The sequence below is a fragment of the Chiloscyllium punctatum genome, chromosome 5, assembly GCF_047496795.1.
Source record: "Chiloscyllium punctatum isolate Juve2018m chromosome 5, sChiPun1.3, whole genome shotgun sequence".
Classification (NCBI taxonomy): Eukaryota; Metazoa; Chordata; class Chondrichthyes; order Orectolobiformes; family Hemiscylliidae; genus Chiloscyllium; species Chiloscyllium punctatum.
In genome coordinates, this window is record NC_092743.1 from 56,919,679 (window position 1) to 56,936,822 (window position 17,144).

The 17,144-nt window shown below is 39.0% G+C and overlaps 1 protein-coding gene across 4 annotated transcripts in view; it reads right to left on the reverse strand.

Annotated features, from left to right (window-relative positions):
- Window positions 1–17,144, reverse strand: part of smchd1 (structural maintenance of chromosomes flexible hinge domain containing 1) — a 127,899-nt gene that overhangs the window by 92,898 nt on the left and 17,857 nt on the right. For all 4 annotated transcript variants that reach the window (XM_072570385.1, XM_072570384.1, XM_072570383.1 and 1 more), the window contains exons 10-14: window positions 15,666–15,876; window positions 14,581–14,698; window positions 13,936–14,119; window positions 12,417–12,614; window positions 9,477–9,590 (exon numbers count right to left, since the gene is read on the reverse strand). In XM_072570385.1, the coding sequence (XP_072426486.1) occupies window positions 9,477–9,590; window positions 12,417–12,614; window positions 13,936–14,119; window positions 14,581–14,698; window positions 15,666–15,876 (825 nt within the window). The remainder of the gene's footprint in view (window positions 1–9,476; window positions 9,591–12,416; window positions 12,615–13,935; window positions 14,120–14,580; window positions 14,699–15,665; window positions 15,877–17,144) is intronic.

A 17,144-nucleotide genomic window follows, 5' to 3' on the forward strand; every position in this document is an offset into this window, starting at 1 on the left:
CATAAAAAATGTATTTCATCAGTGCTTTAACCCATGGAGTTTTAAGTTTTGACTTACCTAATAATTACAGAACCACACAACTGTATTTTTTTGTAGATGCCTTTATTTTCAAGATGCACATAATATATATTGACAACTGCTGCAGGGAATATTCAAATACTACATACTGTCAGGGATGAAAATGAAGCCAATCTTCAAACTCAAAAGAGAACATACTTCAAGTATTTTAATATTTTAACTGTATGAAGCCTAATTACCAGGTTTAAGGAAACTGATAGATATCACCTCATTCAATGTAGCTTCTTCTCAAACAATTCTGTCAATTCAAGTAGCAGGAATTCATCTTTCACCACAGTTGTTGACAGTACTCCAGCTGGGGTCTAGCTAGTGCCTTGTACAGTTTTAACAAAACCTCTCCAATTTCATACTCCATTTCCTTTGAAACAAATCCCAACATGCCACTTCTACTTCTCTATTACCGACTGAGCTCAGATGCTAGCTTTTTGTCATGCACATGCAAGGACCCACAAACCCTTCTGTATGTAGCTTTCAGCAGTCTTTCTCCATTCAAATAATATTGAGATACATAGAACCAATTTGAAAATCTAGTTTCTGACATGTCCAGTTTATTTTCCTCAACGGATGCTATCATAGCCAGAATCAGAATGCAGATATTTTTAGCCCTGAACTTCAAAATGTGCTTTTTCAAAGACAACTGTCCAGAGACAATAACTAAGCGTAAAATAAAGCTTGCATGTGACAGATGGGAAGTAACACCTACATGTATCAAGAAAATTTCAAACAGATTGGACTGTGATCCTTTGTGACTACAAAGATAATGAGGGGGTGATGACCCCTTGTTCAACAAACAGCATTCTTTGTGAATTATGTCCCAAACTTCAGAAAGACTGTGCTTTGCGCTTTGAAGAATACGTAGGGTAAGTTTCAATTCTATTGGAATGCACCAAGTAAACTGAACATTCTTATGTAGTCTAGCCTTGGTTTGAGAATTAGCCCGATGTGACACTCACTACTGAAAATTCATCCCTACGTACCCATGTTGCAGGTAGCCAATCTTGCCTAATTTTGAGTGCTGCCAGTCAACTAAAAAAACAAAGGAAACTCTCCTCTTAAAAGCTAGAACTTAATCACAGTTGAAAAGTCAAGCTATGCAATCTGAAACAGTCTGCAAACCTAATATCACGAGGCCAACTACTCACTTAGGAACATCAGTGCTACTTATATCCTTTACAAATGTGTTGTGTTACAAATGCATCTCACAGTTAGTAATTAACACACTCATTCTATTACGCAATATTCCAACAGTGGCCTATCCAATGTCCTGGAGAGCCACAAATTGACCTCCCAACTCCTGTACTCAATATTCTGACCAATAAAGGAAAGCATACCAAAACCCACCTTCACTATCCTATCCATCGGCGACTCTACTTTCAAGGCGCTATGAACCTGCACTCCAAGGTCTTTTTGTTCAGCAACACTCCCTTGGACCTTCCCATTAAGTGAATAAAAGTCCTGCTAAGATTTGCTTTGACAAAATGCAGCACCTCGCATTTATCTGAATTAAACTCCATCTGCCACTTCTCAGCCCAGTGGCCCATCTGGTCAAGATCCTGTTGTAATCTGATGTAACCCATCTTCGCTGTCCACTATACCTCCAATTTTGGTGTCATCTGCAAACTTACTAACTGTACCTCTTAGGCTCGCATCCAAATCATTTATGTAAATGACAAAACGTAGAGGACCCAGCACTGATCCTTGTGGCACTCCACTGGTCACAGGCCTCCAGTCTGAAAAACAACCCTCCACCACCACCCTCTGTCTTCTACCTTTGAGACAGTTCTGTATCCAAATGGCTAGTTCTCCCTGTATTCCATGAGATCTAATCTTGCTAATCAGTCTCCTATGGGGAACCTTGACAAACGCCTTACTGAAGTCCATATAGATCACATCTACTGCTCTGCCCTCATCAATCCTCTTTGTTACTTCTTCAAAAAAACTCAGTCAAGTTTGTGAGACATGATTCTCCACACACAAATCCATCATAATCAGTCCTTGCCTTGCCAAAATACATGTACATTCTGTCCCTCAGGATTCCCTCCAACAACTTGGCCATCACCAAAATCAGGCTCACTTCTGGTCTCCTTCATATCTGAAAAATGTTGTGAAACTTGAAAGGGTTCAGAAAAAATTTACAAGGATGCTGCCATGGTTGGAGAATTTGAGCTATAGGGAGAGGCTGAACAGGCTGGGGCTGTTTTCACTGAAGCATCGGAGGCTGAGGGGTGACCTTATAGAGGTCTACAAAATTATGAGGGGCATGGATAGGGTAAATAGACAAAGTCTTTTCCCTGGGGCCAGGGAGTCCAGAATTAGAGGGCATAGGTTAAGGGTGAGAGGGGAAAGATATAAAAGAGACCTAAGGGACAACTTTTTCACACAGGGGGTGGTACATGTATGAAATGAGCTGCCAGAGTAAGTGGTGGAGGCTGGTACAATTGCAACATTTAAGAGGCATTAGGATGGGTATATGAATAGGAAGGGTTTGGAGGGATATGGGCCAGGTGCTGGCAGGTGGGTCTAGTTTGGGTTGGGATATCTGGTCGGCATGGACGGGTTGAACCGAAGGGTCTGTTTCCATGCTGTACATCTCTATGACTCTAATTCAGGACAGCCTGGTAAAACTGCCTCCTTTTAAAACAAGAGACAGAATAAGAGAAAGTATCCACAAGCAAAGGGTTCCTTTATAAATTAAATTTCATGATGTCAACTAAGTCGGTGAGTGAATAAAGTAGAGGGTGTCAATTTATCCCTCATCACCCAGGAAAGTTCCACTGATTAGAGGCAGAAAATAAGTCTATCTTAAGGGAGGTTTGTTAGTATTAGAAGGGTACCATCAAAAATCCTATAGTCTCATGAAATGGCCTGACTAGACATACCTAGAATCCGAAAGACTTAAATAGGTTGCATTTAACCAAGTGCACTTAAGTCTGAAGCCGCATATGAAAAATTGAAATAATTCTCCATGAAAAAAGGTTAAAAATTCAATTCCCCTCCCAATTAGAATAAGCTTCAAGGAGCAGTCTGTGATGGAATCAAAGCTGCAAATCACACTGGCTCATGTGTATGAACATGAACACACCCATGGGAAAGACAGAAATGCCAGGAGCCCTCTTTAGGGCAAAAAGTATAGTCGTACTGAGCTGAAAAATGAGACAAAGTAGCCTGCCTGGGCCAACTGCAGGAGACGCAGAGAGAGAAAAAAAGTAGGATTTAATTAGGGCTTATCAACACTGAACCATAGCCAGAGCACAGCAGACAGGACTCTGGATCTGACTGCAGCTGACAATCCAGTAAAGGTTCTGCTGAGGAGCACAGATAATGTGCACATCTGAGATTTACTAGGACTTTACATCTTAAGGAGTGGTAGCACATTTCCCCAAGGATAAGGTGAGCACAACTGGAGTGATACATAGGAACACTGGGGTCAGCTAAACTCTACAGCTAGGAATAGCATAATCTCCCCACCAGAGAATGCAGAATGCACCAAGATTCTCGTAAAAGGTATTGAAGGAGAGTTTCAAATGCACCAACCTTATTTCAGGACCACTGACTATAGAAGACATACCTTTGCGAGTGGTAATAACATGCTCTATAACAGTGACTTAGCACTGGATTGAAGTGGCAGCGAGGTCAGTGAGAATGATTAGCTGCAGGTGAAAGTGCCAGCAATTTTCCCTGACGATGGTCACATGGTCTATGGCTATACAAGCTCAGTTAATACAGACTGAAGTGACACTGCACACAGGAGACCCTCCAATTAGATTAGATTAGATTCCCGACAGCATGGAAACAGGCTCTTCAGCGCAACAAGATCACATCGACCCTCCGAACAGTAACCCACCCAGACCCATTCCCCTACCCTATATTTACCCGTGACTAATGCACCTAACACTGTAGGCAATTTAGCATGGCCAATTCAGCTAACCTGCACATCTTTGGACTGTCGGAGGAAACCGACGAAGACATGGGGAGAACATGCAAACTCCACACAGACAGCTGCCCAAGGCTGGAATCAAACCTGGGTCCCTGATGCTGTGAGGCAGCGGTGCTAACCACTGAGCCATTGTGCCGGCCAATCCGTCTCTCTGAAACCTCCTGAGAGTCTGGAAACCCTCATGGGGTAATATGCAGAACTTTTCTGGTAGCAGCCTATCAAGCTGACTCATTTTTTTTTTAAAGAAACACAAACTCAGGCTGCACTGCTGAAGCTGAGACAGAAGTTGCCCCTGAATGCTACAATGTTAAAAATATGATCCTGATGAAGAACCCCCTCACCGCACAAGACTGAAAAAAAGGAGTGGACTGTGATCCACCAGGCACGGGTTTGTCATAATTCTGTGGACAAATGTTACTGCACAAAATGGCTATGCCCATATGCAAAAAGCAAGCCCACATCAACTAGATTTTAACTGGTCACAATTCCACAAGGTTGCAGTAAGGTTTTGTAGAACACCACCAGGTTGTCCAAAATACCCATTACGTAAGAGGTTTGCACCGTAACAATTTTTGGGGAATCATTCAGCGAAGTATTACTATGGGATCCCAACAAAACAAACAAAAGGTTGGGGGGGGGGGGGGCTATCTGTATATCCTTGCAATCATGGATGTTACTACCAGTTTGCCAGAGACTTCCGTTGAGAATCATATATGATAAGACAGTGGTGAGTGAACTGACTCAATTCTACACCGAGTACAGTCTGTCCATTTAGTTCCTGTCAGACCAGGGTTTAAGTTTTAATAGTATTCCAGCCAATCATGGTACATGGGCACAACTCAGTGGAAGTCTTCACCCAGTCATAGGGATGTTAGAATGGCATCACCACACCCTAAAAACAAAGGCCACGTTATACTAGTATCTCCCATGATTAGGATTAAGGTTACATTTTCTCCTATTCATCAATAAGGTGTCACCCAATAGGTCCACTGGCTTACATTTCTTTGATTTTGTTTACAAGCATCAAGAACAAGAGCCTCAAACTAATCAAGGAGAGGTTTAAGAAGATAGAAGACAACCTTACGGTATTATCGTTCAACTATTAATCCAGTAACTCAGTGAATGTTCTGGGAACCTGGGTGTGAATTCTGCCATGGCAGCATTCAATATAAAAACCCAGATCTAAGAGTTTAATGATGACCATAAATCCATTGTCAATTGTCAGAAAAACCCAACTGGTTCAGTAATGTCCTTTACGGAAGGAAAAGACCATCCTGACCTGACCTACATGTGACTGTCAGCAATCTGGTTGACTCTTAACTGCCCTCTGGGCAATAAATGGTGGCTGAGCCAGCAAGGCCATCATTCTGTGAAAAAAAACATGAGGAGCAAGTCTCTATGTTAGACCACGTAAGAGTGGCCCTGTGATTTAGCCTTAAAACAATTGCAAATCTCCTAAACTGTGATGAAAGATAAAGCAGACAAACGTGCCAGGAGCCTAACTTTTCAGCCAAGAGGGTGTTAATATAGCCAGCAATAATAGGTGAACCCTTACATACAGTAGTAAAACAGCACAGGGAAATGAGTAATCTGGTTGAGACTCTGGAATGGGGTAAAAAGCAAAGGGTCAGCCATGTCAACATAATAAAGAAATACAATAGCCGAGAAGGAAACAACAGGCAGCAGTCAGTCCCACTGCCACCAATCTAGTGGATGAGGTTAACAACTGGAATTAATTGGAGAAAAATATTGGTGAAGCCTACACTGAATCAGACTTAACAAGGCTGCTCACAGCATGTAAACATGGGTGCAGAGATAAGCCAAGTTGCACCATTCTAACTACATAGTGTGGATGTAGAAAAGTCTTCTTGCTTATGGCAACATTCCTATCAACAAAGCTCAGAAAAGATGGCTCAGGTTCAAGAGGAGATTAACTAAGCACTGCAGCACCAACTAATAGAGCCTGACAGCAGGAGCTGGAGCTCTCAGGCTGCATTCCTGCCCAAGTCAAACAACTGCATAAGGCTCTGCATTCATTACTTAAAACTTAATGCAGTTACCACATCTGTATTTGAGTCGCTCATCCAAATTGTTGATATATATTGTGATAAGCTGGTGCCAAAGCATTGATTTATGCTGAACTTTTGCTGTCATCCAAGTACATGTTAGAAAACAACACATTTATTCCAACTGCTTTTTGTCTGCTAGTTTATTCCCAATCCATACCAACATATTACCATAACTAAGAGTCATAGAGATGTACAGCATGGAAATAGACTCTTCTGTCCAGCTCATCCATGCTGACAAGATATCCTAAATTAATCTAAACCCATTTGCCAGCACTTGGCCCATATCCCTCTAAACCTTTGCTATTCATATACCCATCCAGGTGCCTTTTAAATGTTCTAATTGTACTAGCCTTCACTACTTCCGCTGGCAGCTCATTCCATTCACGCACCACCCTTTGCGTGAAAAAATCTCACCCACTTTGATTTTGCACAATAACTCTCGCATTGCTCTCCAAAAATCTAAAAACACAACAGCCACTGGTTCTCCCTCATCTATTCTAGTAATTCTGTGCCTTCATAAAACTCCAGTGGGTTTTTCAAACATGATTTCCCCTTTCATAAATGTGTATAGAATTAGAATCCCTACAATGTGGAAACAGGCCCTTCCAACCAGTTTCTGTAGAACTCCTGTTGCTTCTAAAACACTTCCTGTTATCATATACTATACAAGCAACTCCAGCATTTTCCTCACTGTTGATGACAGGCAAACCCGTCATTTCTTTTAGACTCCCAGAATGTAGATTACCATTCACTGGGATTTATCAGCTTTCAGTCCCATTAATTTCTCAAGCACTTTGTTTATTTACCAGTTTTCTTCAATTCCTCCTGCCCAAAGGACGCATTTCCCTAGCAATTATGGGAAGTTGTGTGTGTCTTCTGAAGAAAGACAAGTTGTTATTTAATTGCTCTGCCATTGTTTGTTCTCTGTTAACAATTCCACTGGTTTAGACTTCAAAGGGTTAAATACTGTTTTTTTTAAAAACAACCCTTTAGTTAGTTAGTATCCTCCTGAATTTGTGCCATCTTTTCTGGGCTTTGCTGAAGCTCTAATACTCCGCTTTCATGTTCCTTTCATACTCTGGTTTGTCCTTCTCAGTCAACCTTTTGGTAGTCTGCTGCTTAATTCTAAACTGCTCCCACTCCTCACACTTGCTAATTTTTCTAGCTACTTTACATATCTCCTCTTTGGTTCTAATACTATCCATGAGTTCTTATTAGCCGTGGTTGTGCCATTTTTCCCATTGTGCCCATTCACCCAAAGGAATGTATCATTATTTCTATTCATATATTTGTTCCTTAAATATCAGCTACTGTATATCCACAGTCATGCCCTTTTGTGTTATTCAGTCTGCCAGATTCAACTCACCCCTCCTAGGTAATAAGTTTCCTTTTGTTCAGATTAAAATTTAATTTGCAAAGAGTGAGAATCCAAAAGTACTATGTTTTATTTCAATTGCAATTTTTAAAAGACAACTGTGTACAGCAAATAATTAGGTTTAAAAAACACTTGTATGTGACTTGATGGAACATAGCATTTAAAGTTGTCAGGGAAACTCCAAAAATCGACTGGACTGCAATCTCTTGCAATGACAAAGATAACGAGAGGCTGTCCTCCGAACAGTCCTCTTAACATTCACAGCTGAATTACCCATGTTGCTGGCAAAAGTTCTGAGTGCTGCAAGTCAGTAAACAAAGGCCTCCCACACCCACTTTTAATACTGGAATTGAATAATTATCAAAATCTGATTGCGAAGTCACTGTTATCCTTCCAAAGTCAGTGCTACCTCTAACACCCAGAGTGTTGTAGAAGTGCATGACTAAAGTTGACAGGATAGCCGCCTGCAGCTTTTTTTAGCTAACACAAGATGGCCAAAAGGAACTGGTAGCTATTTTTGGAGATGTTTATAGCCAGATTTGTGCTCTTGATACAGAGATACTAGATAAGGGCTGTCCATAGAGATGTGTGCCATTGATCCTGTGTTTATTGGATTGGATATATAGTTTGGGGGACGTAGCTAGCAACAACATGGGTGGCACGGTGGCACAGTGGTTAGCACTGCTGCCTCACAGCGCCAGAGACCCGGGTTCAATTCCCGCCTCAGGCGACTCTCTGTGTGGAGTTTGCACATTCTCCCCGTGTCTGCGTGGGTTTCCTCTGGGTGCTCCGGTTTCCTCCCACACTCCAAAGATGTGCAGGTCAGGTTAATTGGCCATGCTAAATTGCCCGTAGTGTTAGGTAAGGGGTAGATGTAGGGGTATGGGTGGGTTGCGCTTCGGCGGGGCGGTGTGGACTTGTTGGGCCGAAGGGCCTATTTCCACACTGTAAGTAATCTAATCTAATCTAAACATCAATGTTGCATTGTAACACGAAAGGTATAAAAATGTTGCATTCAGCTGGGAAAGTTAGTGTCATTGACCTCTCCTCCAATCTAAGCTGTGTTTAAGATGGCAACTGATCAACATATGAAAGCCAGATGGAAAGTGTTCTCTGGCCTCTCCCATTTAGAGCTCTTAATAGGAGTCGCTTCTACTGCCTCTTTGATAGTTCTTCCTCTAACAGCAATGGCCATGTTGGTCAAATATCAACTCTTTGCTGACAATTCAGAAACTGACTCGTATATATTTTAAAATTCTTTTATCTTTTTGGACTTGGCTCATTTCTAGTCAGTGTGTGTTGCATTACTAATTGTTATGCTTCGTAATTAATAAACTCACTTCTTAAGAAACCCTGGTGAAATTAGCTCCCTTCAAAACATAAGCTCATTTGAGTGTGGGAAATAGATATCGCCAAGGGAAGGAATCATTTAAGAAAACCTTATTGTAACTACTGAGGGCATAAGTAAATACAGATGCAGAGCCAGCTAATTCCTCCTCACCTGGGGACTTAACCATTTTGTGTACCTTATCTGGAGCCACAAATTGCAGAACCTTGCACCTGGTCTGATTATAACAATGCTGACTGACCTTTTGAGTGCTCCTAATATCCTTATGTTGATTTAGAGTAATGCAACTTCAGAACAAACTCTGTTTTTCAATGAAGAACACTGCTCAGACAAATCCAATTTGGAGATTAATGCATAATAAATGCTGGCCCAGCCATGACACTCACAGTACATGGAAGAGTTTACTAGGACTATGTCAGAACTACCATTATCATAGCAAATGCAATGGCAGCACAAGAGACTGAAGTCTTCACAAAATAAAATCTTCTCAGGTCTTATAACAATGACTGATTACCACTCAAACATAACAAACCTAAATATTTCTGTATATTGCAAATATATTCCAGATTTTCAATAATTAAGCAAGGTAATAAAAGGTTAAATACAAATATAAATGGATATGATTAACATAACATTTGACTATGGGGCTTTATTAATAGCATTACTTACCACAGCTACTTGTACTTCTCCTCCAGTAGAATACACATCACCTTCATGGTCACCATAAAGGAGGAAACGAACTATGCGTCCATAAATTATTGGCATCGTTTTGATAGTTTTAACCTGGAAATACAGATATCCTTTAAGTTTGTGCCTTACAAATTAATTCTACAGACAGAACTGTAAACTCAAAATATTTTCAGCATTTGATTGCATATAATATGAATTTCATTTAACAGCAAAATAAATGTATTCATATTGAAGTGGACTAGAAACATCTTGCTATATTTGTGCCATAACTTTCCTCTTCTACAGTGCCAGCTTGAACCTGACATCAAGTTAAATGGATCTTCACACACCTAACAATGATGTCATCAAGCAGGGTGAGCCGGCAGTTTATTGAAGAACAAAAATAAATGGTTGGACGTACACAAGATTAAGCATACAAAACATATATTTTTACCTTAATGAGGAAATCTGACTTACCACAAATATAAAATGAGTTCTTCAGGAGGATTTTTCAGTAGCAATAAAACTCAGAACACCAGAGAAAACTGATCTGATTCAATAAGGATTACCTTCAAGGGATTTTACTTAGGAACACAGGAACAACCCTGGCTATTCAGCCACTGGAGCTTGTTCCAATAAGGTAGAGTCATAGAGATATCCAACACAGAAGCAGACCCTTTTGCCCAACTTTTCCATGCCAATCAGATATCCTAAAGTAATGTAGCCCCATTTGCCAGCATTTGGCCCATATCCCTCTAAACTCTTCCTCATACCCATGCAAGATGTCTTTTAAATGTTGTAATTGTACCAGTCTCCACTACTTCCAATGGCAGTACATTCCATACATACAACACCCTCTGCATGAAAATGTGGCCTCTTAGGTGCCTTTTAAAATTTTCCACTCTCACCTTAAACCTAGAACCTCTAACTCTGGACTCCCCTACCCTGGAGAAAAGACCTTGACTATTCATCCTAGTCATGCCCCTCATATTTTATAAACCTCCATAAGGTTAATAAAACCTCCTCAGCCTCCGATGCTCCAGAGAAAATAGCCCTAGTCTCTCCCTATAGATCAAAATCTCCAACCCTGGTGACATCCTTGTAAATCTTTTCTGAACCCTTTCAAATTTAACAACATCCCTTCTATATCAAAGAAACCAGATATTCCATACCTTCTAACTACTCAATGCACTGACAAGTGAAGGCGAGTATACCAAATGCCTTCTTCACTACCCTGTCTACCTGTGACTCTATTTTCAAGGAAATCATGAGATCTGCAGCCTAACTTCATGTATCTGCCTTTGGCTCTTATCTCTTCACTAAACAAAAATTTCTCAATTTTAAAATGAACAACTGATCTAGCATCCACAGCTGTTTGCAGGCAGTGTTCCAAACATATGTGTAGAAATGCCTCCAATATCCTCACCTGAACAGTCTAGTTCTAGTTCTCCAATTAGGCTCCCTATTTCTGGAATCCGCAACCAGTGCAAATAGTACGCCTTTATCTACCCTGTCTTTTCCTGTTAATAGCTTGAACCCTTCAATCAGATTAGCACCTTAAGCTTTTCAATTCCAGAGAAAACAGGCCTAATTTGTATAAGTTCTTAACTCCTTAAAGTTAGATATCATTTTTGTAAAATTATGTGGCATTCCTTCTAACACCAATATATTCTTAATGCATGATGCCCTGAATTGTTCACACTACTCCAAGTAGATCTAATCAGGGATTTGTGTAACTGCAGAATACCTTCAGCATCCTTGTACTCTGGTTCTCTCGATATCAAGGACAGCATTTCATTAGTTTACATGATTGTTTTCTGCACCTGTTCATGACATTTTAAAGATCCATGCACCTGAACACCCAAGACCCTTTGAACATGCACTGTATTTAAATTTCATACAATCTAGAAAGGTCCTTGAACCATCCTTACTCATCCAAAAATCAACAACCATATTCTTGTTTACGTGGTACTCCATCTACCAGTTTTATTCTTTCACTTAGCATAAAATTACAAAAGGATATTGATAGGCTATCTACACTGTCTACAATGGCACCTAACTTTGTGTCATCGGCAGATGTGGATATATGACTTTCTATTCCATTATCCAAGTCATTAACAAATAACTTGAATATTCAGGCTGTAGCAAAGATCAGGGATTCAGGAATAGCAATGCCATTGGACGTCAAGGAGAAACAGTCTATTAATCTAGCTTTACCGATTACTGCTGGAATTTGACAAATATCAGCCATTACATGCTCTTGGTTTATTAGGTTATTTAGAAATTTTAGAAATAAAAGCTCAAAAGTGAGTCGCTAACCTTTTTTAAGTTCAATTTTCTTCAAGCCTCAACTTTCCTTTTACCTAATTCCTCCTCCATCCCAAAGCAGTTGCTCTTTTTAAATTATTGAGATTACAGTTCCAAGTACAGGTTCCGACCGGACATTGCACTTTTTATGTTCAACCAGAGTAAGCAGAATATTAAATATAAATTTCCTTTAAGTCCACATCCTTCACTCACTAGCATACACACCCAAACAGGGCTCCATTAGATTATAGTAAGCATCAACTCCAACTCAATTTCTGCTTCATCACTGATATTTAGCTGACACAAGCACAGTGACTACAATCGAAGTTTGGGATGAAAGTGTACACAATTCAACTTCTTGCTGTGTAAATTATCAATCAAAACAGGACTGGAACTGGTCAACTGCTGGATCCCCTGAATAGAAATATATGGAGTCAATCACAAGGGTCAGCATAATACAAGTTGTCTAAGCAGCCTACCTGCCACACGTTATTGAGCATTTTTTTGTGCTGAGGATTATGCAAACATCCATTATCAAAGTCACTTTTGGGTTCAGCAATCCAGAGGCAAAAGGAAGATAATTTAGCTGGCTAATTTCCAACTATTGTATCAATATTATGTGCAGAAACTTACCAAGTCTCCTGCTTTGAAGGTCTTGCCATCCCATTCAATACCAGCATATAAAGCCCAAGGACTCTGCATTCTTTTAGATGGTAGATCACTCCTTGTGATTGTGCCTTTATAACAGCTGAACTTTATTTGCTTGTCATATTTCTCATGGCATTCTTTAAGCCACATTGCAAATTCTCTGTCTATCTTCATTCTTTGCTCCTGAAGGAGAATTTTATGTCACAAATGTTACTCATATCAGAATCAAAATGTTCAAAGACTATCTGTAAATTAGAAATTACCACCAGTACAGACAGGATAATACAACCTTAGGGAAAAAAAAAATCACTAACTTTTAATGTTATTAGGACAAAGTGGTTGAAAAACTGGCCTTTTATTTTGAATAAAAATTAAGGTGCTCCACAACACACTTCACAAGTATAAAAGCTACTAGAACAATAAATATTGAACTTTTGACACTACTGATTAGTGAAATCAAAATATGAGACAAACCCAGGATTGTATGTTCAAGAATAATGGAGAAATGAGATGAAGTACTTCTGCAGTGTTCTTATTCCTGTACAGAAGTAGAGATCTCCATTGGAGAACAAAAGACAGAATTTAGGAGCAAAGACACACCTTAAATATCATTTCTAAAATACCATTATAGTGGAACTAGGTGCTGGAAAAATATCAGCCTCCAAAGTAGAGGTTGGAAAAACAATGTAATAAGTTGAAATGGTAACAAATTACAATAAACATCTGTTAAAAGGTTGAATATTTAGAGTTCTCTGAAGTGTCTTCTTATATTTCATCACTGTACAAAAGTGTTCATTAACCCTGGAACATTTTTTCAAATGTTTAGCGTGAATAAATAAATAGCCTTTCTTGACATCGGGTATGTCATTATTCAACGTTCTAAATTTCTCCAGAAATTGTCTTTTACTAAGATTACACCTCCTATTATGGTAAACTTTTGCACAAAGCAATCTATTTTAACTTGTACACATTCAATTATCCTTCAAACTAAACTGCCTGTAGATAAATTTCACTTCTTACACCATATGACTGGTCACCTTGTACAGGGATTGCATTCCAAAGCCCGAGAGGAGAGGACTCTCAGTTTCATCTCCAATACGAAACTGATTTCTGTCAGTTGGTGCAAATATTTGGCAGACCTGTTGACTTCGCCAGAAGTGCAGTAGAAACCCCATTTAGCCCCATAATAGTTGCCAAAATATCCAGAAAAGGAATATCAGAAAAGCAAAACCAGATGAGAGGAATTCTGTGATCAATAAGTTTTGAAAACCTTTTTCTAAAGGAACATTATTCCATTGCCAGGTGTGGAATTTGGATAAAATGAATTGCACATGGTCTTTGGAAAAAGGGCACTTGATGTGTTGAAAAACATATTGCTTATCAATTGACCTTAACACAATTATTAATCAACAGACAGCCTGTTCTTTGCATAAAGAGTTAAAACAATTCAACTGTTCATAATTTTGTTTTCCCATTGAATTATACACAAATTACATTTCCATACCTGGCCATTCACAACACGTGTGAAAAGTGTGTTCTTATCCTTCAACTTCAGTTCTAAATCCATAAATGTCAACTTGTTGGTGCTGACCTGAAACTTATCATTGGTAAAAAGCACCCCCGAGATCCTGTTGTAACATTCCAGAGCCACAAGTCCTCTTTTCTTGGGGGGTGCACAAAACTCAAAACTGGAAAAATAAACATGATTAGCATTTCTCCAACCGTAACATGCAGAATGTTTTTCATAACATTATACTAACTTGTTATTTCACGAGAAAGTTTATTGAAGGTATTTTGATGCTGAGGGTACTTGAACCCTAATTAGCAAATTGAAACTTCCGTTAGTGAGTATGCAGATAAACTGTAGATTTTGAAACAGAAGACATACAGATCCTATCGTAAACACCAACATAAAAACAAAGATGTTGTCAAAGAAATAACGTATTAGTAAGGATGTGCGTATCCTAAGGCATAATAGGACTGGCTGTGATAACTTTACATCACTCAAGTCTCTCCTGGAACTAGGGAGCAAATTATCAAAAAAGGGCTGCACAATCACACTTCAGCAAAATCATTAAAAACTCAGAAAAGGAAAGAACAGGCATAATATAAATCTGCAAAACAAGATAAAAATTTCATTTAATCTTACTCTTCCACTGTGGTGTAAGGAATCAGTCTTCCATTCCAAAAGCATTCAAATATTGGTCTTTTGCCTCTGGCTCCTTTATCAACAGAATAACAGTCTTCCTCATCATCCTCAACAGTATCTTAAAACAGACAAAAATGAAAAATATTTAAAAGATTCAGAAGACTTGTTACAGAACTCCAATTCTTCCTTCTGTCATACTCCAGCTGCTACTAATATTCTAATGTAAATAACCTTTGTAACAAGTACAAGTTGAATAAATCCAAAGTACATTTGTAGTCGGAAAATACACAATTCAATTATGAATCCAAGATTTCATAATTAGGTTCAACACTCAAATGACAGATAAGCATTTTTGCAATTCACGAAATAAAATGAACAAGTCCCAATATTATGACATGGCAAAAGACAGAATGGGTTCTGACCACTAATTTGAATTTCTCTACTCTCAAAATCTGTGGTTGATCAGTCGTTTCAGTATACTCAAGAACTGTCAACAGATTTTTGATATCAAAGGAATCAAGTGTGTGGAGATAAACAGGGATAGGATCATTGTGAATGGTTAAGTGGGCTCCACGGAACAATCTGGGGTCAGTTAGCTCAGCTGACTAGACAGCTGGTTTGCAATGAAGCGTGACACCAACAGTGAAGCTCTATTTCTCAACATCAACCCTTGCCTGAGGCTGGGTGACCCTCAGCTTAAACTCAATACCATTCATCTCCTACTAATGAAAAAGTGGCCTTATGTTCCCCTGGAACTTTCTCTTTCCCTACTTCTATTTATACTCTTATAAAACTTAAGTTACAGTCTAAGTTCAGTATGCATTACTTTGAGTGTGTAAGTGAACTTCAGTAATGGTAAAAGAAGTGTTCACTATGGTCAGCATGGATGGGTTGGACCGATGGGTCTGTTTCCACGCTGTACATCTCTATGTTCTGGTGGTCTCAGATTCTGGATATTAATATCACAAAAATCAAATTAGCATTGCGTACTTGTACCTTAAATGCTCAGACCAGAACTCAGATGAGTTATGGTGGGAGTTGGTAAAAGAAAATAAGAAAATGCTAAATGTTAGAATTATGCTTACTGAATGTACAGCTAACGTCTTCAGGATAGGTTTCTTTGTCATAGAGGAATGGATGATAACGTATTACTCCTTCAACAACACCTTCTCCTTCTACGTGTGCTTTAAATTCAAAGCAGTCTGCAGCTGTGTTGATGAAGAGAGTCTGCATGTCATCTTTTATTTCCCTTAAATTCACGATCTTTGGGACTTTTCCCTTCTCAAACATTGAGATCTAACACAAAGACATGAAAAAAATATTAAAATGAAGCCATACTAATAATGGAGCAAGTCACATAAACCAATCTGCATATAACAAAACAAGCCCATTAAATAGACACATTTCTTTTCCATAACTTTCTTAATTTTAAAATATTTAATTACAAGTAAGAGGATAAATCAGGAGAACAAGGGGAAGTCCTTTAAAATCTATGAGGCTGCAACTGACCAAATGACCCATTGGTTAATTTCACTCCCTTAATGCCAGTAACCAACAGAGAGGACTGTGTTGAAATAAAATGAGGTTGTTAGTGTGGATGCAACTTATTGGTCTTCCTATAATAAATACAATTCTAATCACAATTATGGTGCAGGGCTACTTACAAACCAAAGTACAAAGTTTTAATATCTTGAAAGGAAAAATTGATTGGTATTCCCCATTTGCTTAAAGAGGCAAGACAAACCCAACTGAGATATTGTAAAAGTTGCTCATTTTGCAAATAGATTTCCTTAATTGTTTAAATAAACTAACATTCAGACTAAAGCGGGTTCTAAAAATTATAGTGATGAAGGTGCATTATCAGGATTTATTTTAGTAATACTAACTGATTATAAAGAATCGCACCAAATTCTGAGAGGAGGCACAACAGTCAGAATCTGTGTTCCCGATCACTACCAAAGAGATAAACAGCAATGAGTTCCTGCAGAAAACTTTCAGAGAATTTGGAAAAAGATTGGCAAGATCTCAAAAACAGACATTCCTAGATCAGCCTTGGTGCCATCTGCTCCTGAGTACTGGCATTGGTGGATAAAACAGATTAATGCATGTGTGTGCACGCACATGGGGACAGGTAGGAGGAGGAGGATGAGACAGAAAGAAGGCTGGAAAATTTGAGAGAAGATCACGTTTGGCAAATTTGATTTAACATGCTGGGCAGGTAACCAGGAGTGATGGGAGCTATGCTTCTGATGTGGACTACCTAGACTTAGCATGGCTTAGATAAGGTCCCTCATGATTAAGAAAGGAAGAACCCATGTGATCCAAGGCAAAGTGGCACAGTGGATCCAAAATTGGCAGAGAAGCAAAAGGTAGATAGTGACAGTAGAGGAATGCTTCTGTGATTGGAATTCTACTTTCAATCAGATCCTGCAAGATTCAATTGAGGCCCATTTTAATTGAGATGCATATTAATGATTTGGACTTAAATGTAGAGGAAATAACAAAGAAGTTTACAGATGAAACAAAAATAGTTGCACTGGTAAACAGAGTACAACAGTTATAAT